Here is a 24,672-nt window from a genome sequence, read left to right on the forward strand (position 1 = left end):
TTTTAAAAAGATTAAGTATTAATAGTATAACTTATTTAAATAAATTAATATAAAAAAAAAGTATAACTTATACTTCTTAACTTTAGTAAACTATTAAAGCTAATTACTCTTTTAGTAAATATAGTGCTAATTATTTTAAGCTATATAAGCTAATTTAACTAAGGCATAAGTATATATTTTTAAAATAGGCAAAAGGTTAAGGTAATAATATAAGCTAAAGATACTATATTTTTATACTATAGAAGTCTTATATATAGCTAAATGTACTATTAATCCAAGACTTATTAAGTTAGGTTAAAGCGTTATTTGCTCTGCATTCTTGTATTAGCTAAAGGAACTATATTTTTTATTTTAAGAACCTGGTAAAGCTGCAAAGCTATTCTAAAGATTGTTATAATCCACTGAGCCTAAACCTGTACTACTAACGTCTACCGTTAACTTATACAGGGTAAAACCCATTCTTGTTACTACCTTAAAGTTAGGTAGTCTTGTCTGGCTTAGTCTAGCGTACCTACCTAGGAACAGGAATACAGACAACCCCACAACTTCGGAACCATTTAGCCAAGCCTGTTTAACTCGACCTAGTAAATATTTTTAAATTTCTGCAGCTATTAGAGGCTAGGCTAGCTCTTAAAAGACTTATTAAGCTAAAGCATTTTAGATTATATATTTACTAAAGTTTATAATAGTTTCTTTATAAGGGCAAATTTAAATTAGCTATATATATTTTATTAGTATTTAATAATTATATAAGTTACTTTAAAGTAATATCTTTTAAGGCTTAATTATTACTATTATTATACTAGACCCTATAGAATAGCTATTAAAAGGTGCTTTACTAGTATTAGTTATAAATTATTAGCTTTCTATAAGAGTATTTAAGGTATATTACTAATACTACTAAAATAAAATTAAAGTATATAGTGCTACTTACTTTATTAGGGACTAGTAAGTTATCTAGCTAATAGTTCTATAGTGTAATCCTTTTTAGCCTTATTTTTTATATTAAAGGGCTAATATAAACTATAAGCTAGAAATATTAAATTAGGAATTAATAGGTAAAACTAAATCTAATAGTTACTATTAATTAGTAAGTTTTTAGCAGTAAGTAAATAGATATAGTAGCTCTTTATAGTTTAACTAATAATAATAAATTAAAGGCAGACTTAATAAGTAAGCTATAGTAATAGCTGTAATGTTTTGCCTGTTTTAATGCTGCCTTTTTAATAATAGCCTTTATTTAGCTATAGAAGCACTTTTACAACGTACTTATTTCTGTTTAAGTACTACCTGGATAACCATAAAGAACGGGAATAGCATCGTCTGTCAGCAATTCGCGATTGCTGACCACAGTTTTTACACTTGCTGGGCCCCTAGCTTTCATGACTGATAAGGCTGAGCCCGTTTGGTGGTGGCGAAGCAACTAGCTCAGGCGCATTTTCAAGGATGCCAGGAGGCGATGACAGTGAAGCTCCAATGTCACTCGCTGGCAAAGGCCATTAGCGCCTCCACTAAGATTCAGCTCCGTAACACGAACATTAGATTTGGTAACATTATTCATGCATCACTCTCTGCTGGTGACATCAGTCCTTGACCCAAATCGAGGACCTGGGTTTATTTATTCTGAGTCATTCCCCTTCTTCTGTCGTAGGCGATAAGTGGCCAGTTATTTATTGTCCCCTCAGGTGATGCTTGCACGATCAATACATCAATCTGCAAGGCGATTCATAATTGCCAACCACGTGAGACCTCGATTCGCGATTCTCATCCCTCAAAAGACCGTGTGTTCATTGGCACGTCGACAGTTCATCACCATGAACCGCACACAATTGACCACTTTGGATGAAAAGGCCTTTGCAGAAAAGGTGCCGACAATGCTCTGGTCAGATCGAGAGACGCTTTTCGAGGATGGAAGTGAGAATATCGACACTATCAGGTCCCGCGCATCAGAGCCTGCGACCGTCGAAGCCGTTTCGTCTGTTCTCACCTCTGCTATCGAGAATGAAGATTACGGTACGTTGAGGGTGCATCAAAAAGCATTGTACTCTGTCCTTTTCAAGCTCTCCTCCCAAAAGCTCCAGCCTTATCGACCAGCTTTGGCTGAACTCGCTGCATTCGACATCTCAGACTTTGCGCATCGCTCATCGCATTACGCACAAACTTCTATTCTCATTCAAAACGCAGGTCTTCTTGAGCGCTTCGCTGCAGATCCTAAGGCGGTCTGGGTCACCAAGGACAATTCGACATGGTCAGCGATCGCACACTTACAGAGCGTGTTCATACTGCCGAAGAGATGAGGCCATATATGCTTGAGTTGTTTAATTGGCTTGTTGACGCGAATAATCCGCCATTTACGCCTTGTCGAGACCAGCTTGCTCGGTTTCCCGAGACTGCTGCTGTTGTTGCGGCGGAAGTTCTGGCAAAGGCAAATGAAGAGAAGGACACGGAATACCAACACTTCTTGATTGACTTTGTCTATGACTGTGTGCCAGTCGGTGAGGCATGGATACCAATGCGAGAACATGTTCAAGCGCTGGTAAAGGAGTTGGAGGGGAGCACAAATGAAGATGATGAGGACCTGGTTGGCGAGGCCAACGAGTGGCTAACGAGATTGGAACGATGGGAATCTTCGGGAGAGTAATAGATATAGTTTCTCATTTTAAGCCCTAGAAGAGATCATTCATTTTATGGAACTATCGGACATCACTTTGAGCACGCCATGGATGGAAAACCTTCTAGCTTTTAATGAACCTGCATATTCTTTCTTGAAAGATGTACAAGACGCCGACGTTCAAGCTCTTGGAACGCGATGCAAAAGCAGGCCTTTTGTCTCTTATATCCATGCCTGTTTTTGACACATCCGAAATATCGCTGGAATCTTCAGCTCGGATGGATGACTGCCCTGGATCCGAAGAAATTTTCGGAAATGTCAAACTTCATGATCAACCAGCATCCGAAACTGGAGACCCGCACTTGCATACAAGGCTTCGATTGACCATCCCCCATCCTTTCCCCCGGACGTAGATCGGGACTGACAACTTCACTTGATGACTGCTCCACCGTTGAGAAGGGATAAGCTTATCAGAGGTGGCTAACAATGAAAGATGATGCTATTCGCTGTTAACAGCTGGTCCCCATCTTTACCCCGCAAGCTAGAGTCAAGTTGGGCTAAGGTCATCACGGAAATCTGCCCGTTAATTCAAGATGATAATTCCGGTACGAGCCTCGACCTATCAAGACCGACAAAATGTTACATAATATGGCTGCTGTACATATGGCCTGACCAGTCACTCGAGGGCCATTCGTAACTGTTCCGATCTCATGTGTCAAGGCACATAAGCACCCGTCTTCCGATTCGGATCTTACCAACTTGTCGGTTCGCCCTTGCATCACTTGACCTTCTTCAAATCATCAATGAGTATAAGATCTTGCGAGTGTATCTTGGCACATTGACAATATCACTGCCTCGCTGTCAGACACTTCATCCTATCCAAGTCAATACGAAACCCGAACGAAGATGGCTGTTGGTGCAAAGACAGATCATGTCGACGTTCTCATTGTTGGAGCCGGACCGGCCGGTCTTATGATGGCAACATGGCTTGCCAAATGCGGCATCAAAACACGCATCGTTGACAAGAGAGGAACCAAGGTGAGCTTACTCGTCTTTTCTTGTGCGATCTACTAATAGTTTCTCAGATCTTCAATGGTCAAGCCGACGGCCTTCAATGCCGAACACTTGAGATCTTCGACTCATTCGGCTTTGCGCACCGAGCTTGGATTGAATCTAACCACGTGCTCGAAATCTCCCTTTGGAACCCTGATGAAAAGGGTGTTCTTCGTCGAAGCTCAAGGATTGCCGACACGATTCCTGGCATCAGTCGCTTTCAACAGGTTGTTCTTCACCAAGGTCGCATTGAGAGATTCTTCCTCGACGCTATCAACGACTTCAGCCAGGGACAAGTCTCAGTAGAGCGAGGTGTCTTGCCGACGAGCCTGGAGATTGATACAAATGTTGTTGAAGACCCAGATGCATACCCGATCACTATTAACCTTCGGCATCTCAGTGAAGAAGAGGCTCAACCAAAACAGACATCGACATCTGCCAATGGGACTACTGTCCAGGACGGCCTGTTTCGCAGCAACCTTTCTCCAGACGATACAGCCGATATGCTCAAAGCAGCTGAACTCAACGAAAAGGCAGACACGGTCGAGGTAGTAAAGGCGAAGTACATGCTTGGTGCAGACGGTGCTCACTCGTGGGTCCGAAAGGAGCTCGGTTTCAAGCTTGAGGGAGAGTCAACGGATTACATCTGGGGTGTTCTTGACATCGTTCCCATCACCGATTTCCCTGATATCCGACAACGCTGTGCGATTCATTCGGCGAGTTCGGGGAGTGTCATGGTGATCCCGAGAGAGAACAAGCTCGTCAGACTGTATATCCAGCTCACTACAACAGCAAAGATTGGAGAACAGGACTCAAGGGCTGATCGGTCATGGATCACGCCTGATGTCATTCTTGAGTCAGCTCAGAAGATTCTTGCTCCTTATAAATTGACATATCGCAAGTTGGATTGGTGAACTGCATACCAGATCGGACAACGCGTCGGATCTAATTTCTCGGCTTACGACCGGGTGTTCCTCGCTGGCGATGCTGTTCACACTCACAGGTTAGTTCTCCAACCCAAAAGTCTCGCAAATATCTGACAATCTTCAATAGCCCCAAGGCTGGTCAGGGTATGAATGTTAGCATGCAAGATTGTAAGTCTCTTCATCATAACGTCGTTCCGAACCGAACTAACATAACATTCCCAGCTTTCAACCTCGGCTGGAAAGTCGCCAATGTTGTCAAGGGCCTTTCAAGTCGATCGATTCTCAAGACTTACGAGACTGAGAGAAAGGGCATTGCTAAAGCTCTTATCGATTTTGACCACAAGTTCTCTCGTCTCTTTTCTGGTCGCCCGGCCAAGGATATCATGGACGAGGAGGGGATCAGCATGGATGAGTTTCGTGAAGCCTTTGAGAAGGGCAACTTGTTCGCCAGTGGAATTGGTAAGTGCATTTAATACACTCAAGGCTTGTAGCTAATGGACTTCAGCTGTGGACTATGGTCAAAGCGACATTGTTGCCAAAACTACTGTTGATGACTCTGACCTGAAAGACATCGCTGCCAAGAGGCAGGGTTTGGCCCCAGAGATCAAGCTCGGCATGCGTATACCCAGCGTCAAGGTTCTCAACCAGTCTGATGCTAGACCTTGGCACCTGCAAGAGCTTCTCCGAAGCAACGGATCATGGAGACTCCTTGTCTTCCCCGGAGATATCGATCTCGACAGCCAGAACAAACGAATGAGGTCGTTGTGCGACAAGCTGTCAGCTGAGTCCTCATTCCTCAAGCGCTTCACGCCACCTTCGGCTCGATATGATTCCGTGATCGAAGTGATCACAGTGCACGCCTCGAAACGCCAGGACCACGATGTCTTTGACTTCCCAGAGGTTCTCCGCCCGTATCATGAGGTTGATGGTTGGGATTACAACAAGATCTTTGTTGATGATGAGTCTTACCACGAGGGGCATGGTAAGCTATACGAGACGTTTGGCATCAAGCCTGAGGAGGGTTGTGTGGCTATCTTGCGGCCTGATCAGTACGTGTCGTACGTGGGCGAGCTCGATGATTATGATTCGCTTGATGGCTTTTTCTCCGAGTTCATGATTAAGCAAGAGGCTGTACGAAGTATGTTTTATTGATGTGTTATGGTACTACCAACGAAAAACTACTGCAATGTCCCGTAAAAAGTGCTTGCCCACAAACACCTCAAGCATAACGATCTAGACATCTCAAAGGCCAATATAATCGAGCCAAGAACGTATCCAGTGAACTCGAAAGGGGAACAGTTCCATCAAAACCAATTCCACGATTTAGTGGCTTGTTTCCGCAGTCGTTGAGTCCCACTAGTTCACAGAGTGCATACACACCCCAGCCTGCCTCATTATCCCCTTTCTCCAAACCTAAGATCATCTAGGGCTTTTCATTCCAAGGCGTTGAAATCGATAAGTCTCCTAAACTTATCCATCCAATGGTTTTGGCCGACTGGGTCATTAATGACACGGAACATCAGGACTGAGAATCGATCGAAGTTTATACCGTTCAGGGTTTCGAGCGCCTTGAAGTCAGGCCGCATCTTATTAAAAAGGCGGTCGGCTTTCTATGGATCGGCTCAAAGTCAGGGCACTGGGTCGATCCGAGATGGAGGCACTCCTTGAATGTGTTGGACTCAGCACAAAGGACTTCCAAAATCACAGTTCCCGTAGCAGGGTTGTTTGCCTCTTTCCAATGATCGCAACCGTCCCCGGCGGAGCATTCTCCGGCATTCTCATGCTGTAGGTAAGCGAATACGTATCGGGGAAAATCCCAGTGAGTACCTTGTCTGGCCCAGGCAAGGAAGCCTGTGTGCCAATACCAGCCTGGAGGTTTGTTGCAAAGCCATTCGTCCTCTTCAAATCTGGGGTCGGGGGTTGAGAGGTAGGATCGTATGTCTCCTCTTCCGTAGAATAGAGAGAGTTTTGAAGGCGCCGAGGTGTTCAAGGCCTTGTTCTTAGTATCGGTATCATCCGAGAGTGCCATGGAGGTATCCTGGGGTTTTTTTTTGATTGGAGATCTGGCGTGAGAGAGATAAAACCATAAGTCGCAGCTCAGCCACTTCTTCCTCCAGTGACCGAACACGAGACTGGGTATCATCCATGATGATCGTGTTGAGGCTATGTTTACCGATGAGTTGTTGCTATCGTGATGCTGGCCTCGATCGACAGTCTGCGGGTGGTAAAAGTCGAGGTTTTGTTGCCGTTTGGGTTTGAAGAGTTGTGTAAGGTCGGGATGTGGCTTGCCAAACCGGCGCGGTCGGAGTATACTGTCGTATGGCTATGTTCGGCTGAGGAGTGAGGAAGCCAGTGACAGTGGAAAGCTTCGCTTCACAGTGGCAGGATTCATTCCTTGTAGGAGTCTTCCAAATTAGCAAGTTTGTTTTGGGACTGTTCTCAATCCCATTGGCTACGCCTTGTTCAGTAGAAGGTACCAGTGTCATTAATGATAAAGGCCTGGGCACCAAAACGATGAGAGTGACGTGAATTTCAGCCATTATCAAGGCATCAACCCTTTCGAAGTGGTTGGCTATTTTGTAGCAAAAGACAGTAGAGGGATTAGCAAAGAAAAGCCGAGAGGCGGTGGAAGTTTGTTGAGCAGGCAGCGGAGGGGTATGGAACTATGGATGAACATGTGACATTTCTCGGTCCGCCCATCACGGTTTATCAGAACATGTAGTGTTGAGTATGAACAAGTCAAACAATGCAGTATACAATTGAAGCTCTTTCGTTATGAGTTCAAGATATAGCAGGAGTTAAATTGTCAACTTCAACTTGACTAACGTGAACGCTCCAGGAAATGTTACAGCTCGTGTCATTAGCAGTGTGTTAGCACCAGATTATGATGAAGCATTGCGACGTGTGCATGAAGAGACCCTCGGATTGGAAAAGAGAGGAATAAGTCCTTTGGTAACTTGAAGTATCTGTAGTCTTAGGACTTCAAAAGTGATTGCTCCCTCCAGGCGCGCCTACAATGCCAATGGAGTGTCAGTCACGATAGAGCTGGCTTGTCTGTTTCATCCCTATAGGTAAGGGGCACCACGTGCCAGCGACGTGGCAATGCTAGATAATTCTCAGGTTTATCGCTAATAGTTTATAAGAATATTAATTATTACGGCATTATGATCAGCTCCTGTGAATTGTTGTTTCCATCACTATTTGCAGCCTGCAGCTCATAGGAGCGGTGGTCTGCTCCTTTGCTCTGGAGATAGAATGGACCTTCTGATCTACTCGGATCGGTAGCTGAAGGCTGTGTACCCTTGTGTTGTCCAAGCTCTCTCAACAGTCCATAAAAGAAAGGCGTGTTTGCCACAATGCAGCTGCATAGAATCTCTATAGTTGCCCACTAATTGAAGTCAGAACCAAGAACGGTATGAGTGAGCTACTGTCTGAAAAACTCACTGTGGACCGAGCCTTTTGAGACATGGAATCGTTAAGAATCAGCGGTATCCGGACAATTGTGATTGCGATGACCAAAAGACCAATACTGAACAAGATTCCTAGTTGGATCTTACTGGAAATTGTCAGCGTAGTGTCCTCCAAGAATCGTGAGATTGCTTTACGTTCTCGTGTTTAGTCTCGCCACAGCGAGGGTCGGGAAAGGCAGTATTAGTAGTGCAATATCTGTGCTGATATTGCCTACGGCTAGAGCAAAGAAGTAAACCATGCCCTTCTGGCATACCGGCTCTATAATGTGTCAGTCCCATCGATACAAATCAGGGTTTATCGCAAAGCGGTAAGAAAACGAAGACATACGTGTTTCCTTAGAAATGAGCCTCCACATTCTGCGCAGGTTAACACTGAACAGGCAGAAGACCAGGAACCACATACAGGGTGATCGGGCGGCATTCGGCCAATATCGATATAATAACAAAATGACAAGAAACAAACAAGAGGCCCCATAGTATTTTGACTGTCGTCTTGCCCCAGCTTGTCACACGAACGAACCGAGAGTAGAATGAAAGCAGGGCTGCTTTCAAAATCCAAAGGCTATAAGTCTCAGTATGCGACCAGAGTCACCACATGTCCACAGAAAGAGTCTTACATCAGAGTGTAGCTCAATCGGGTACCAACCAGCAGTTGGAGACCGACAATCCGATCGTGTTCAAGCTTCTCAACAGTCATATGCTGAGCTGCCGCCTCATCTTTCGTCGCAGGCTCGCGTGAGCTGGATGGGTTCAAGAGGAAGGACATGGTGATGCAAACAGTGCGCGATATAAGAGGCAGTAGAGCAATGGCCATGTAAATATCATCGGCATGCCAAATTCTATGAGACCCTGCATGTCCCCTGTACCAGTGATAAAAACCCTAAGGATCAGGGCGGAACATATGCAGGCAATGGCAATGTCCTTCTCGATAGTTGCCGATAAAGCCATGTTTGGCCGGCCACAAAATTTCCTCTGGCAGAGCGACGAGAGACTGGGAGAACTCTGCTCTTAAGCTGAACGGGCGCTGGGACAGGGGACGTGGCTTCACACATGGGCGTTTCATAGTCTTGTCATTAATTCAGGGGAAATCTTGGAGTTGGTGGGGAGGCCAAGTCCTGGCCATTCAGCTTTAACTCACATCAAGTTGATGATTAAATGTCAGGCCACATAATGTTCGCGCTACGCCTATATCGAGTTACCCCAGATTCTACCCCAGCTTTCGCCAGACAGTATGAAGCTACGGTAGTCAGCGGAAGTCATTGTGTCGAGACTCAGTCTAAAGCGGAGCTATTGGCTGGAAAGAGAGCTAGAAGCAAGCCACCAACTGTACTAAATCTTTAGGATGTTACAGAACAAGGTATGACAGTTGCTAATTGACCACGTGGAACAACGTGAAGTAACAGCAAATAAGCGATAACCGTGTCTGGAATGCTTGCAAGATTCAAACGCCATGAGGACGCCATACCTTGCTGAGTATGCGGAACCGGAGTTTTGCGGTGTTAAGCTCCAGAGCTAGGTGTCGCCGCCGATCACTAGATGCATGCATGGCAAGACCAATCGAATCGATCATTCTACGTTTGCGATATATCGTCAGAGGCAATCTCTTCGGGGAGATCTTGATATTATCCGATCAACACGAGCTGATTTAATCGTCTTGTACAAAGTGAGGTAATTGCGGTGACAGATCTTATATTGATTAAACGATGTATCGGGTCCAGCCCTGCTCTCGGTAATATATTGTCCCAAACTTGTAATGACTATTGTGACTCATAGGTCCAATAGCTTAGCTTCACTTGAATGTTCAGTCTGTTACTTGCTGGGCTTCGCACCCAAGTCAACATTTTGGTTGACAATAATCCCCTGCCCCCGAGGTACCAAGCTTTGAGCTGGAGCGCGACCGAATAACATTGCGGGGATAGAAGTATGAGTCTCTCTTGCTTCTTGGGTAGTCTTGAGCGCGACAGCTACCAACTGTTAAACGATTGTCGTGATATTTCGCGAAGAAGGCTTACCAGCTACTGTTGCTGCGACTAATACAACTGGGAGGGCTTTGTGGATGCGCGCCATACGGGATACAGCTGGGGCTGGTTGGGAGGGGAAGTCAAAGCGAGGAAGAGCTCCGCCGAATGAGTTGGTCGTCATGATGCAGGTTCGTTATAAAATTGAAGTGAAAGTGTATAAGAATGTTGTAGGACCGTGATATGAGTTGAGATGAGATGCTTGTCTTTGTTGATGAGCGTTAAGTGATGATAATGATCTGAACAAGCTGAATTAGGCATTGTCTTATATCAATTCCTTCCATCCCTATTCTCAACCGTCTCAATATCTTGCTATGTCGCCGGTGAGTTCCGTATAGCAGATTCATCAGGTCAGCCCACCGACCCCAGTCTCAGGGCTGGTCAGATTCGTATCACGTTGGGGCGCAAGTGGCGTGGATTGTGGAGTAAATGGGCTGCTTTCTTCACGCCGTCTGTGTCGAGCATCTGCTGATTCAACTTGGCTTCTACAGCGCTGCCAATAGTTGCAAAGGTACAGAGATTCAATTGAGATGGTCTCAGATTTCTGCTTGCTCGTGCCATGCTGAGGCTTTGTTTGCATCTGCCGCATCTCGGGATGTTTCAATGCGTCAAAGCGCCTGAGATCTCGTCTCAAGGCTTTTCGTTGACGTCCATTGTTCTGCTACAGAAGCTGTTTGACTTGACTTAGTATTGGTCTCTGGATGTAAATTCTGTGACCTGTCGGAGAATGAAGATCTTTGAAAAAATTGAAGAAATTGAGGTTGCTGAGTGCCGCGAGAATATCCCGGAGTCATCAGATGATTCAGTTCCGATGTTTCGCGATGGTAATCTTGAGTCAGCATTGAGCTAAAGTGAGAGAGACATCAGCACTAACAGCCAACTACTGAGCTTTCGCATAGGTGTGTTAGTTCAGCAGTATAGCGACATACTCCATCCCCACTGGGGAAATCTCGCTGTTAGAATCCCCAGAAATAGCTAATCCAAATGATGCGGGACTTTAATGAAATTACAACTGGCATCAATCCTTGTAGGTCATCCATCATCTTTCGAGTCTTGGACATTTGATCACAGCCAATTGAAGTGGTACGATTACCAAACTTTCATTATCAATGCAGGCGGGATGACGGGCAGCCGGACGCAAGAACTCACCGAGTTTCTCAAGTTCTGGTCATGACATCGCCTCGTGCCATTTCTTGCAGATACGATTTGCGGATCACAGCACCAATTCAAGCTATTAAATGTCTCAAATAATTCCGAGGCACTTGATGTGACGTTGGCTTGCACGGATGCTTCACTCACCGACTCACCGAGATCCTGTGCAGTAGTAGCACAGAACTTCGATGGTTGTTCCAAACTAAATGATGACTTGCATGAAGATCTATTGTAAGTTCATCATTATCATATGCCTCTGCATGGCGAATTTATCTCTCTAGTGATAGCCATGTGTGAGAAATTTCTCTTTGTGGCGTGATGCTTGTTTCTTACAGCTAAACACTACTCAACTCTTGCCCCCGTCATAGGTTTTCAAGCATTGACTTACTCCTGGGGTAACTCCGTCTTACATTGATCGAAGATCGAATTAATAGAGACTATGCCTGAACTGTCAATTTTGTTTTATTAACACTCACACCAAGGGCCAAACCTGAAACTGTACCGTAGAGGGCAAAAGAGCATCCACCAAGTCTCTAGAAAGCCTTTAAAAAAATAAGGCATTTTCTGCTTTCAATAGGGTTTCTTAACGTCGCACCAATTCCGGACCAAATCCAGACTGTCTGTAACTAGAACGTTTACTTATAAGGAATATGCAGCAGACTTATTTAATCCATCTACAATGCCACCAACGCGGGGTGTACAGCGCCTCCATTGGAAGTTTACCGTCTGCATGCATGAGATTTCACAGGGTGTAAACAGCTCGCGTCGTGACACAGGGCTGCTAGACATGCCGATTACAGAAAGTTCAGGTGTGGAATCACTTATCAATCGTGCCAATTCAACGGCCCGCGCGATTCGACTTATTCAGTGTGATAAGAAACGTCCGTGGTGTCTTAATTGTCGACGTATGGGCCCCCAATGCTCTGGCTAGTATAGTTAGAAAAGAATAAAAAGACTCCGTATAAACAGATAGGCGGCTTATCTTGCAGTAGTATGTAATGCAATGTTGTGTAGTATTATTTTTTATTTATATTTACTAATAATTTAATATAATTCAATAGTTATAAAATTATAAATATAAATTTCTTATAACTATTTACTTATTATTAGTTTTTTCTTATTTACAATTTAGCCCTTATCCTTAATTTACTTTATAGAGATTACTATAGCCTATAGGGTTAAGCTTTAGGCTGTAAACATAAATGTGCTTTAGCTTTACCCCACTTCTAAAACCTGCGCAGGAATGTAATTATCTCAGCCTTTCACCATCCCGACTCGTGGACTCAAATCATTATCAGCTGCTTTAAATAGACACTGCAGTACCAATCCAGCCTTTGAAAAGTAGTCTGCATCGAGGGTATTCCCAACTTCGGGACTCCTTACATATCTTTGGCCTTCGCAATGGGACTCTTTGCTCGCTTGTCTGGCCACCAAGAGCTACTAGTCTACGCTTTTCTCGCCCTGTTCGTCATCAACAAATTCGTCGTCTACTTCAAGCTTCGTCAGTTTAGTGGCCCTCTTTGGGCTGGCTTCAGTGATTGGCCTCATAGCTGGGCAATGCTACAAGACCGTTGCCATGAGCTGTATGAGCAAGCCAATCTGCAACATGGTGAGATACCGGGAGCCTGTTGTTGACATATTCCGTTAAACATTTACACTGATTGACGTGAACTACTAGGTCCCATTGCGCGGGTAGCACCGAACATCCTGATTACGTCTTCTCCCGACCTCTGGATTCATGTCAACAAGAATCCTGGATATAAGCGCTCTGACTGGTACTATAATGCATGTCGCATCGAATACCGGAGGGACAATGTCTTTAGCCAGACAGATAACCAAAAGCACGAGCAGCGACGGAAGCAGATGGCCCCAGGAGTAAGTTAAGAGGGCTGGTTTGCCATAGAACAAAATTCTGATTAAAGTCTAGTACTCTGGGAGAGAAAATCCACATCTAGAAAGTTCCGTTGATGAGCGAGTCCAAGAATTTCTTGACCTTATCCGCAACAAGTATCTTTCATCGGACACTAAAGTCATCCCAATAGACCTTGCTCAAAAGGTCCAGTACTTGACATTGGATATAATCAGCAGCATTGGATTTGGCAAGACATTCGGCATGGTGCAGAAAGACTCCGATGTTGACGAGTATCTCAAATCAAGCGAGGAGGGTCTAGCTATTGGCAACATTGCTCTTGCTCTGGGCTTTAGCTGGCTTGCCCATGCACCCATTATTGGAAGGCTTATTGCGCCGTCAGCAAAAGATAACAACGGCTTCGGAAAGATGATTGCGGCATGCTACCGCGCCGTTGACGAGCGTGCAGCCAATCCCACCGATAAACGATCTGATATGCTAGCCTCCTTTATCCGTCACGGTATATCAGGAGACGATCTGCGGTCAGAAGCTCTGGAGCAGCTGATTGCGGGAGCTGACACAACGTCGACTGGTATTCGTGGAGCCCTCTTGTACATCATGACCAACCCCCGTGTATATCGGAAGCTGCAGCAAGAGATCGACAATGCTATCCTAGAGGGCAAGGCCCCAGATTCTGGCAGGGGCATCATTACCCTCGCACAAGCTAAGCAGCTTCCCTATCTCCAGGCCGTTATACGTGAGGCTTTGCGACTATGGCCACCGGCTGTTAATATATTTTCACGGGACACGCCCCCAGATGGCGATATGGTCACCATCAACGGGGAGAGTATATTCTTGCCAGGTGGTGTGTCTATCGGCTACTCAGCGTACGGGATGCACCATAGTAAGGAAGTTTTCGGTCAAGACGCGAAGGTGTTCAGGCCTGAGCGGTGGCTGAACTCTGATTCAGACAAGTTGGCAGCCATGATCCGCACAAACGAATTGGTCTTTGGGCACGGCAGATTCCAGTGTTTGGGCAGACCTGTAGCTCAGCTTGAGCTAGGGAAGACTATATTCGAGGTATAGCCGTCTTTCTCTCTTTTACATCTAACACGTATAGGCAATAAGCTGATATTATCTTAGCTACTACGCAATTTTGACATGGCACTTGTCAATCCGACCAAACCCTGGGACGCTCGAAATCATCTTGGGCTCTTTGCCATTTCAGACATGTGGGTACAAATTATGGAACGAGACTAATGATTTGTGGGGCTTTGAAGAGAGAAATTGTGGTTATCAATGTGCGCTTTGGTCATCTTTGATCTAAAGATATTGTGTGTTTGGAGGCAGCTGTTGCAAGTGTAAGCCGTTTGCGTGACTCGGTTGGCTTCGGTCTTATAATTGAATTGCATATTCGTTCGCACAGTCGCCGTATTTATGTGACCAGACATGTCGAGTTCTTTCTCAGAGTCCCTGTTTACGCTCCATGTTCATATGACCGAAGCATTAGTGGCTCTTGGGCAAACGGCCACGACTTCCAGTTTTACGCACAAGATCGGTTGGATCAATGGGGTATTCAACTAACTGTAAGGTTTACACTATAGCGGCTTGGCAGCTGAATAGATGATGTGCAGTCCCAATTCGCATAGGAGGGGCGGTCGTGATGGATGGGGACTATGGCAAGCCAGTTCTATAAGTGCGTAGCATTCCAGAGAGAAGCAGCAACCTCAATTCGAAGTCTCAGTCAGAGTCTTATAATGTCCATCTTGACCAAGGTCTTGTGGCTACCCTGGCACTACGCGTACCAAAATGTACTCCCCTACTCATATTCCTTGGGCTTCTGCCCAAAGACATTGGTCCTATTAAGCGTCTCAGTATTTAGCAGACAGAGTTGTTGATACCGGAAGTCCGCCCGCTACTGAGAGGGCGAAAGGAGGCAAGAGGAATACTCACATGAGATAGTATGGCCGGATCTTGGAGTCTCGGACAGCCTTGCGCATCTCCATGACAAACAGCTGCACCTCCTCGTATTCCCACTTCATTATCTCGCGCAGCATGAACAAGGCGAAGCCTTCTAGACTCTCATCCATGAATGCTAGGTTGTATGCGCCAATCTCCTTCATCTTTGGGTCGCTACTCCAGGTACCGCATGGCACTTGGTACGTCTTTTCTACGACATTGACAAAGCCAGCCTCAACCATGAGTTTACGTTGCGTACCATTCATGGCTATGCGCAGTGTCCTGTTGATCATGTCTGTTGCCTCCCAGAATACCTTTGCCCAGCGCTTGAAGATATGGTCGGGATCGTCTCTGACCTCGGGGATGTCGCTGTACAAGTGGATATTGATCTCCATATTCTCAATCCACCCGCCCGGCTCCAATGACCGCAACGCTTGGCGATACAACTCACCCCAATCACTGATGCTACCGTAGAGGGCGCGTATATGTACAAAGTCGAAGCTCTCAGGGCGATATGTCCACTCCAGCTGCGCGTCTTCAATGTGGAATTGGCAGTTCGGGGGCACCCAGGCCGGTTGGATCGGGCTGATGTCAGTGCCGGTAATTTCGGCGAAGGGATACGCGTCCGCCATGTCGATGGCCCATATACCTGTACCAGTGCCTACATCCAAGACCCTCGACGGTCGAGTGATAGGCGCGTCGAACAGCTTGTCGTCCTTGAGCATGACCATCAAATGGTGTGCTATATCCAAGCCATTGTTCTGTCTCTCGTCATTTGGACCCCAATATTCCGTTGTTTTTGAGTTCTGAAACGTTCGACCATGGAGACTCCGGTAGTCGAAGATACTTTCTGAGAGGGAGGCCGTCGACGATGCGATACTAAGGTACGTAACAGTAACAACACGTCAGATCCCGTAGATGCTCCCATCAGGGTTTCCAGCTAACCTTCCATCGTCGTCGTATGTAGAGTCCTGGTCGCCGGCATCGTCTTCATTCTATTCGGTCGTCCGAGTTAATACGACGAGTCGGCTTGAGTCTAACGACAGCAATGAATGATGATTTCGTACATATGGGATCTGCGTATTCGTCGGGTGTTGCCCTGCGTCGCTCGGGGGCGACGTGTCTTGTGGGGATTTAGGTGACATCGACGATCGCGTGGCACCCTGGTCGCTCTTGGGGGACTTGGGGCTGGACATGATGGTTCGGAGGCTAGACAGGTGGACTATAGGTGGGTATAGTAACAATTCGCGCGTTGCACGTTATCCTGAGCTGAAAGAAAAGAAGGAATGTCAGCCCCCCTCGAATGAAACGCGAGCAACGGGTCACGTGTGAGACAGATCGCCAGGAAAAAAAGGCTGCATGATTGTTTTTGTCAAGTTCATAGGCATTACGCGATCAATCAATATTTTGTTATGGGGCTGCAATTGTCAATACAGTGGGTTATCCCTCTTAGCATTTTTCGTCGGCTAACTAAGCGCCATTGCGTGATCCAGCCAATGCACTGATAATTAGGGTGTTACTGTTGGTAGGCTTTCTTAACCCTTCCTTCAGCAGCATCCTTAATGAACTCCTCTAGACTTCTACCCTGGAGGGAGGGATATAGGTCCTTTGCAAGAACATACCCAAGGTAAACGGCATTCTCCGGCGTGTTGTCGCCTCGTACGCCCCAAGACATCCAGTACTCGTAGATAGCTCGCATTTGGTTCTGTTCTGTGGATGCTTTAAATGGTGCTAGCATTTCTTCAAGCTGTTCCTTTGACAACTGCAATAGCTCAATAATCGTTCACGAGGTTTCAGGTTGACAGACTTACAGCAGTTGGCTCTGGCTTCTCGCCAACTACCTTCGCCACCAATTTGTGGACTTCGTTCTGCGTTTTGGTCTCGGTGTAGGCCAGTACTCTCTTGTTAATAGTTCTCGGGTCGCTCACGATGGCAGCGACGTATTTCCCAATGTCTCGAACGTCCGTGAGCGCAGAAGGGATGTCGCCGCCAGCGATGATGTTGTTGTTGGGGAAGACGAGACTTTCGTCCAGCTTGCCGGATGGGACTCGGGGCAGAGTGATCTGGTACCACCAACCTACATCAATCACGGTGTAGGGAAGATAGATCCGCTGGATATGGTCAAGTACTGCCTCCTTCTGGAGCAATTGTTAGCTCTGTGGACTCACTCAAGACGAGGGATCAATTTACTCTATCGCGAGCATCCATTATACCACGCGGAGCAATAGTGGCGAAGAAGCAGGGCACATATCGCTTCACACCAGCATTCTTGGCTGCATTTGACAATGGAATCTCATCATCAAGTGATTGAAAGTGAATGGCCGAGATGACTGTGTCAATCCCAGTGAGGGCAGAGACCAGCTCATCGTGGCTCCCTCCAAGATCAATCGGCACAATTCTAATGCCTCTTTCTTTGAGGCTAATGGTCGCTGGCTTTTCAACTGAGCTTGGTCGCACCAAAGCTGTAATTTCCTGTCACCTGTTAGCGCATTCGAAGAAGCTGGAAGAGTGGAGGTGCGGACAAATTGGGCTTCAGATCCGAGGAGGCCATTGACAATTGAGCCTCCCGTCTCCCCAGTAGCACCAACGATTGCGATCTTGGATGTCATTTTGTTTACAGTTATAATATGCAATTGTTTGATGGCTGTGATATTCCAGTGGGAGGTATTTAACATAAAACTTGATTAATGATTTCTCTAATAAACTCCGCAAAGGCCCACTCAGAATAGTCGCTGCGGAGTTAAGGCAGATGAAGGCCGACTCCGTGCTGTTCAAGGTGAATTAGTTATGCCGTAGGCACAAGGAACGCAATTTGAATTGCCCTGATAGTATAAGTCAAGTCTTATGCTTGGAAGTTCATTATTTCCTGCAAAAGTACAGGGATCTTTTGTCTTGACATTGCATGTAAACTCCGCCAAACTCCGCAACATAGTCATCAAATCACACAGCAAGTATACCCATCATTCAGCTCGCAAACACAGATCAAATTATCAAAGTGGAAGCTGTTAATTATTTGGTCAATTACAACTCAAGATATGTCAGCATACTTGCCAGATCAGTCCTCCTTACGCACCAAAGATACATTACGCATCACAAGCCATAGGGTAGGATTTAGTTCGTATGATATCAGGCCCGCAAACAAGTCGCGTGGTTTTTAAACATCAGGGCAAACAAGCTCTTTAGTAGGGTAGGCAGCAACCTGGGTGTATTATAGCAAACCGAATATTAAATTCAGCCCAATTCTGTAGACCTACTTCGACTTTCGAACTTATCTGTTCACTGTTCATGATCTTGTATCTCCACGTGACTGACCAACCCGCTCACAGTTCCGTTTCTTAAGACTACTCCGTAGCTCCACCGTTTTGCGGAAACGCAATGGACAGAAACGGTGGACAGTCGAAACAGTGGGGGGTCAACAGTGCGGAAATACGGAGTACTCCGTATCGGGCTGATATCAATGATCCACCCCCGCATTCATCTCGATCATGTCCGGTTTATTTCCACGCTTATCAGACTTTGGCAGAAAACACATGACTTGAAGCCACCAATCTCGGGACTGGCTGAAGTTGCCATAAAGTTCTCGGCACCCAAGTTTGCTGTATGCACAGCTTGCATAGCCATTTCCGCAAAGGGAAAAGACAAGCCTTGAAATAAACAGCAAATGAATCCATGACACTCAATCATTTCACACGGATTCCCAAACCGAAGCGAAGGTTGCACATCTCTCGGGTTCTAGACTCGACGCGGCTGAATCTTCTCGGGTTCTGAAGCCGAGGGGGTCCCAGTACCGAGAGGGTCATGCGGAGTGACACTGACACCCACCAATTGACTTTGCACATTCTCTTTATCTGTCCCGAAGCGGTCCAGAAGCCGATCAGGTGCCTGAGTCTAAACTGAATGGAGCGGAGATGCGATATCGTTTGACGCTGCGTTACGGGTGATGTCTGCTTGACGGGAGATACGGCTTCGGTCTGCGATACCGCTACTCGGCGAACTGGCCAATCACTGAGCGATAATTAGCATTCCTATCTTTCCATATCTCTGGCTGAAGGGGTCGGGTGATCAGCGTCACAAGACCTGCTCAAGCGTGGAGTATCAGAGCTCCCGAAACCAGACTCATTATGACAAAAGTACGCTTCCGATACGCTATCACCGTGAGGGGTTCGATCCGGGACATCGGGCTCGTTATCTTCTAGCTCGGGTTCCATCAGGCACACGATTGTCTATAAGAAAGTGCTATGTCTTCGTGTCAAGCTACTCTCCCAAGCAAGATAGGCACCAACGATTACATCAAACCTTATCTCCACAAACCCCAAAACACAATGTCAGCCGCGAATAAGCTCAAGGTGAACGTCGAGAGCGACAACTTTACCGAAACTAGCCACCGAAGTCCTGTCCGTGCTCTCCCTTCAACATGGTACAACTCTCCCGAGATGTATGAGCTTGAGAAGCGAGCCATCTTCTCCAAGAAGTGGCTGCTTACTACCCATCAGAACCGGTTTCCTAAGGCTGGTGATTGGATGAAGTTTAACACTACCGGCTATGAGTTCGTTATTGCCCGGGATCGGAAGGGAAACCTCAACGCCTTCCATAACATCTGCCGTCATCGCGCTTTTCCTGTGGTTCAAGGCGGACAGCAAGGCAACTCCTCTATCTTTGCATGCAAGTACCATGGTTGGTCTTATGGACTGAGTGGCAACCTCGCCAAGGCACCCAACTACGACCAACTCGAGAACTTTGATAAGAGCAAGAACGGTCTTTTCAAGATCCATCTCAAAGTCGATGCGTATGGCTTTGTCTGGGTCAACCTCGATAGCTCTGAGAACCCAGAACCCTGGACTCGATACTTCGAGGGTATTGATCAGCAAGAACGTCTTGAGAAGGTCAACTGGGATGACTACACTCTCGACAATGAATACAGCATGGAAGGTGAATACAATTGGAAGATCTTGGCAGACAACTTCAACGAATGCTATCACTGTCCCACGACCCATCCCGATCTTCCTACCCTTGCAGACCTTGGAAAGACAAAGTGCGACACGGGGCTGGGATGGATTAAACACTCGAGCATTCAGACGGAGGAGCAGAAGAAGAGCGGAATGCAACTCGCCAGCACATACTTCTACCCCAGTGCATCAGTGGTCGTCCTGTGAGTACCTAATATCTGCCGTGCCTGGGTTCCTCTAACACTATGCAGGCCTCATTTTATGATGATCCAGCGTTTCATGCCACTTGGCCCTACTGCATCATCGATGCACTATCAAATTTTCCGCAACAAGAACTCATCCGAGGAGGACTTCCATAACATCGCCGATCTCTATGCACGTGTTGTCTCGGAAGATAAAGACTTGTGCATCGGTGCCCAGAAGAATCTCAATGCAGGCATTTTTGTTAGTGGAGAGTTGCATCCACGACTGGAACATGGTCCACTATCATTCCAAGAATCTCACCGACAGGCAATTCACGAGCATGCCAAGCTTGAGAGGGAAGCAGGCAAGCAGATCTGGCCAGCAAGACAGCAGCTGCCATCTGACGACGCTGCAGAGGCTAATAAGGAGGATGAAGCACTGTGTTCGAGCTTGTCTTGTGGTGGTATCCAGGAGGTATTGGCTTGGTAATACTAGTTGGATAGCTAAAATGAGACTGGGGAAAAAGTAGATTAAATATTTCGTTTCAGGTAGTTAATAAGAATGCTAATGACTTTATACCTCTGTTTAATTGAATCTTGATCTCAACAACAAAACACACCCTTTATATTACTGCCTCGCTTGTCTATATCGTAGCCAGTGCTACTGCCAGTAGTAAGCTCTTCTCAGGTGCCACTATTATCGCTTGGGATGAATCTTAGCCCGAGCTTCGAGCCCCTTGCGATAGCTATCTATTGTTCGAGGGCGACCGGATTGCAAACATCACATCTGCCAAATCTGCTGGCCTCCCCAGTAATACCGGGGTCATCGACTAAGCCTTAGTTTTATTGATATACATTGCCATGGTTAGCAGACAGCCTTTAAGGCACTAGGATCCAACACTCATTTTCCCTATCCAACCGGAACTTTAACACAGGCCCGACTTTGGTTGCAAAGAATCGGTTGTTTCTTCTTTGAGAACGTGTTCCCTGGGTGGGAAGTGCCCAAGAGCAACACAATGTGTGTTGTTCAGGCGTTTACGCTTGCAACTAGAGCCGGAGGTCTCGCACTTCACTATCCAGAACTTTGAATCATCCGTGAAGGAGCAAAGGTAGATCTGATTGTATGGAATGCAGCCCAGTCGCCCTCACTTCTGGGATGAAAAGCTAGCCATTAATAGCTATTCCACGATTAGACGGAGTTCTCTTGAAAGTGCGAGGCGGATGAGAAAAGTTTACCAAGACTTTGATTAGTCAAGCCTTGATGGCAAGTTTAATGTACGGGGTTCTTACTATGTCGAAGCAAGGGTTGCAGACACTGAGAGAAACAAGATTAAGAGTAATGGGTATGGTGAGCTACATCTGCTACTAAAAGAAATTTAAGACTATCAAGACAGTCTAATCTTAAGAAATTGGCCGTATAATAACGGTTAGGCTGCTTTGACTGATTGCAGCTCAGAGGGGAAAGACAATATAGGCATTGCGGAACATGGAGGTAAAAGCCTACTTCCAATTCCACGCGCAATGGAGTGCCGAGTTGTTACATTCTGTCTCTTGATAGTAGTGAATTGACCGAAGTGATAAGCTTAGTCGGTGCCTGCGCGAATGTCACACCAGAACGCCATATTCCGCGAGATGTAAGATCGGAATGTGGAGGGGGCACGTACAGCCTTCGGAATTCCCGGGGCGGGGATTATCTAGGTCTGTGTGGATTACCCCACGGGGTTAACCATCACGAATGCAGTTAGCACCAAGAACCTCGAGCTTCGTTCCCTAACGATGTTATGTTACAAGTCCTCTATATCTCGGGCAAACATATCAATCCTCACTCTTTTCTTTATAAAGTCACGGCTGATTATGTTTCAAACAATTTCCATACCAAGCCGGGAGCTGACTACAGCTTTGGCTGTGCTCTCCCTGGTTCTGGTCCTAGTCCGAAAAGCAATATCAAGGCACAAGAAAACTAGGACACTCCTTCCTCTTCCCCCTTCACCTCCTAGCACAAACATTGTCACTGGCCATCTTCCAACTGTCCTGAAAGCAGCCAAGGAACATCGCCAGCACCTTCTTTTTCAAAGGTGGGCCCAGGAATACGGCGAGGTGTTTTTCGTCCAGCTCGGTACAATCCAGGAGTACTTCATCAACAGCGATCAAGCCGTGAGGGCTATATTCGACAAGGCCGCGGCCCAAACATCTGAGCGCCCGCGCTGGATTGTTAGTAACGAGCAGATATGCAACCGGCTCAACCTTCTCCTTCTCAGTTCCAGCGATAAAGTATGGAAAAGTCAGCGGAAGGCCACAACCTTTGGGCTGACTAACTTGAATCTCGCTGATGCTGGTCTTCCATTTCTCCATTTTGAAACGCTGAAGTTCCTGAATGACATTGCTCAAGATCCCAACAAAGGTGCTGATCCGCAATCTCTATGGTCGAGCATTGGTCGCTACACATATAGCACATTCTCGTCCCAGATCTTTGGCCTTGATGTTCCTGAAGACAACAGTCCTGTCATTGACTACATATTCGAAACAGGCCTAGCTCAGATTCTCGGTATGCTCCCTGGCTACTATTTAGTTGACACTTTCAACATTCTCGATAAGCTGCCACTATTTCTTAAACCCTGGGAGAGGGACGCAAAGGCTAGACATAAGCGTGACTATGAGTGGTGCTGTGATAAGCTCAAGGTAAAATCCATCTCGGTAGCCAAGGGTTCCTGACTAACACTGTCACCCAGAGGGTAAAGTCACAGATTGATGCCGGAGAGGCTCCGCCTCATATGACTTTTATCCGAAGGGTCATCGAAGACCCAAATCATCTGGGACTTGACAGCCTCGAGGATGCCTCATACTTGGGCATGATGTTAATCATCGGGGCCTCAGATACAGTAAGCTTTGCGATACACCTGCTTCTTCGGTCTGTAATACTAACAAGAGAACAGAGCCGGATATCGACTTGGTCGTTCCTTGAGGCCATGTTAACGTTTCCCGATGTCTGCAACAAAGCGAGAAAAGTAATTGGTAAGTCTATTCAAGTGCTTCTGTTACATTTGGGCACAGAAAGCTATCAAGTACTAATGTAAATAGATTCGGCGGTTGGAGATAGAGTTCCTGTATTCGAGGATCTGGAGAGTGTGCCATATATCCGTCAGGTCATGAAGGAATCATGGAGATGGCGCCCACCTGTTGCTCTGGGCCACCCCCATACCACCACTCGGGATATAATCTATAAGGACTACCGCATACCAAAGGGAGCGAGGATACATTTGAATGCTTGGTAAGTACTGATTTTGGTTTTGAAGAGTTCCCGTGCTGACATAAAACAAGGGCAATCCATCGGGATCCTAAACGCTATCCAGATCCCGACAATTTCATACCTGAGCGTTTCGAGGGTGATACAAGACCGGTGAGACATTGCGTGAAGCACAAGGTAGTTTATGGTACGCTGACTTCATATCAGAGCCAGGAAAGCGCTGCATCTCCTGACGTTTCCAAAAGAGACCACTTCGTCTTTGGAGCTGGACGTCGTATCTGTAGGCCAATGGTGAAGCCCATCTGCTCCTGTATCTTACTGATTATGCCATACAATAGGCCCTGGTTACCATATCGCGGATAGAAGCTTTGCTGTCAGTGTTATGCGAATCCTTTGGGCTTTCGACATTGGTTTGAAGCCGGGGACAAAACTTCCCCTTGACCCCCAAAGCTTTCCAGGCGATATGCCAGGTAATCCCGGACTACAATTACCTGTCGTATTAACCGTCAGGAATCCCGAGAGACTGGCAACCATACTAAAGGAGTTTGAGGCAGCTGTTCAGAGCCGGGAAAGGATGGAACCGTTGGCTGGATAACATGTCTATTTAGATATATCAATTACAGACTTTACTGTTACCTTGTATTGCTCTCAAAACACCATCCTCGTTACATCTTCTAGATCTGTATCAAGCATGTACATGCTAACTAATTGACATACTGCTTAGCCTTGCATGAGTCGGCATAAGACTGTTTCAAATATGGCCCTGTTCTCCACGCTTGAGGCCAAGAAATCCCTTTCTCTAGCAATCCGGCAGTCTCACTTATCAGTCGAGCCAAGGCACCTCGATGCCCCAGAAGCCCAACCCCACTCAAATACAGACGTTTCTTTTCGTTCCCGGCAGCCCAGGACTTGACTTCTTGATTCAGGTTTTCCAGCCGTAGGATCGGAAATTCCTCACCATTACCAACATCAAGTTCTTCACTATGCTCCACCAAAGCCCAGATCGAGATGGCGCTATGTAGGAAGGCTGGTGCCTCATGTTGGGCATTGGTGCGCCTCAAGCGAATCTGAGACCAGATGCTACATGCATGTATCAGGGCCTCTCTTGCACTGCGGGGATTAGACATCCATCTCTTTAGTTTGCCAATAACCATGGAATATTGGGATTCAGTGACTCGCCAACGTCCAAATGCTATGACCTCCCTAGTCGGGAAGTATATCAGGAGTGAAACCATATGGATATTAGCCATGGCAGCTCGAGC

General features: G+C 46.4%; 7 protein-coding genes across 7 annotated transcripts; 5 read left to right on the forward strand and 2 right to left on the reverse strand.

Moving 5' to 3' along the window:
* Positions 1-1,814: 1,814 nt before the first annotated feature.
* FSUBG_13325 (uncharacterized protein) lies at positions 1,815-2,641 on the forward strand (the record flags this gene model as incomplete). Its single annotated transcript, XM_036678204.1, has 2 exons — positions 1,815-2,184; positions 2,235-2,641. The coding sequence occupies 2 exons, from the start codon at positions 1,815-1,817 to the stop codon at positions 2,639-2,641; spliced, it is 777 nt and encodes a 258-aa protein (XP_036531198.1).
* An 876-nt stretch (positions 2,642-3,517) lies between these two features.
* Positions 3,518-5,742, forward strand: FSUBG_13326 (phenol 2-monooxygenase; the record flags this gene model as incomplete). The annotated part of the gene is made up of 6 exons (XM_036678205.1): positions 3,518-3,649; positions 3,697-4,509; positions 4,591-4,667; positions 4,718-4,758; positions 4,813-5,049; positions 5,096-5,742. 6 exons carry the CDS (start codon positions 3,518-3,520, stop codon positions 5,740-5,742), a joined length of 1,947 nt encoding a protein of 648 aa, XP_036531199.1.
* Positions 5,743-7,744: 2,002 nt separating this feature from the next.
* FSUBG_13327 (uncharacterized protein) lies at positions 7,745-8,826 on the reverse strand (the record flags this gene model as incomplete). The annotated part of the gene is made up of 6 exons (XM_036678206.1): positions 7,745-7,978; positions 8,035-8,146; positions 8,196-8,319; positions 8,389-8,417; positions 8,581-8,622; positions 8,678-8,826. 6 exons carry the CDS (start codon positions 8,824-8,826, stop codon positions 7,745-7,747), a joined length of 690 nt encoding a protein of 229 aa, XP_036531200.1.
* Positions 8,827-12,631: 3,805 nt separating this feature from the next.
* FSUBG_13328 (pisatin demethylase) lies at positions 12,632-14,165 on the forward strand (the record flags this gene model as incomplete). Its single annotated transcript, XM_036678207.1, has 3 exons — positions 12,632-12,839; positions 12,909-13,105; positions 13,158-14,165. 3 exons carry the CDS (start codon positions 12,632-12,634, stop codon positions 14,163-14,165), a joined length of 1,413 nt encoding a protein of 470 aa, XP_036531201.1.
* A 733-nt stretch (positions 14,166-14,898) lies between these two features.
* On the reverse strand, positions 14,899-17,647 carry FSUBG_13329 (methyltransferase; the record flags this gene model as incomplete). The annotated part of the gene is made up of 8 exons (XM_036678208.1): positions 14,899-14,938; positions 15,033-15,917; positions 15,984-16,033; positions 16,106-16,247; positions 16,661-16,800; positions 16,850-17,176; positions 17,229-17,510; positions 17,561-17,647. The coding sequence occupies 8 exons, from the start codon at positions 17,645-17,647 to the stop codon at positions 14,899-14,901; spliced, it is 1,953 nt and encodes a 650-aa protein (XP_036531202.1).
* Positions 17,648-19,360: 1,713 nt separating this feature from the next.
* Positions 19,361-20,656, forward strand: FSUBG_13330 (cytochrome P450 monooxygenase oxidoreductase; the record flags this gene model as incomplete). The annotated part of the gene is made up of 2 exons (XM_036678210.1): positions 19,361-20,187; positions 20,236-20,656. 2 exons carry the CDS (start codon positions 19,361-19,363, stop codon positions 20,654-20,656), a joined length of 1,248 nt encoding a protein of 415 aa, XP_036531203.1.
* A 1,364-nt stretch (positions 20,657-22,020) lies between these two features.
* FSUBG_13331 (cytochrome P450 monooxygenase) lies at positions 22,021-24,005 on the forward strand (the record flags this gene model as incomplete). The annotated part of the gene is made up of 7 exons (XM_036678211.1): positions 22,021-22,845; positions 22,896-23,045; positions 23,100-23,178; positions 23,245-23,434; positions 23,485-23,563; positions 23,618-23,690; positions 23,749-24,005. The coding sequence occupies 7 exons, from the start codon at positions 22,021-22,023 to the stop codon at positions 24,003-24,005; spliced, it is 1,653 nt and encodes a 550-aa protein (XP_036531204.1).
* Between the last annotated feature and the right edge of the window lie 667 nt (positions 24,006-24,672).

Source organism: Fusarium subglutinans, assembly GCF_013396075.1.
Source record: "Fusarium subglutinans strain NRRL 66333 chromosome Unknown NRRL66333_c0000331, whole genome shotgun sequence".
Taxonomy (NCBI): Eukaryota; Fungi; Ascomycota; class Sordariomycetes; order Hypocreales; family Nectriaceae; genus Fusarium; species Fusarium subglutinans.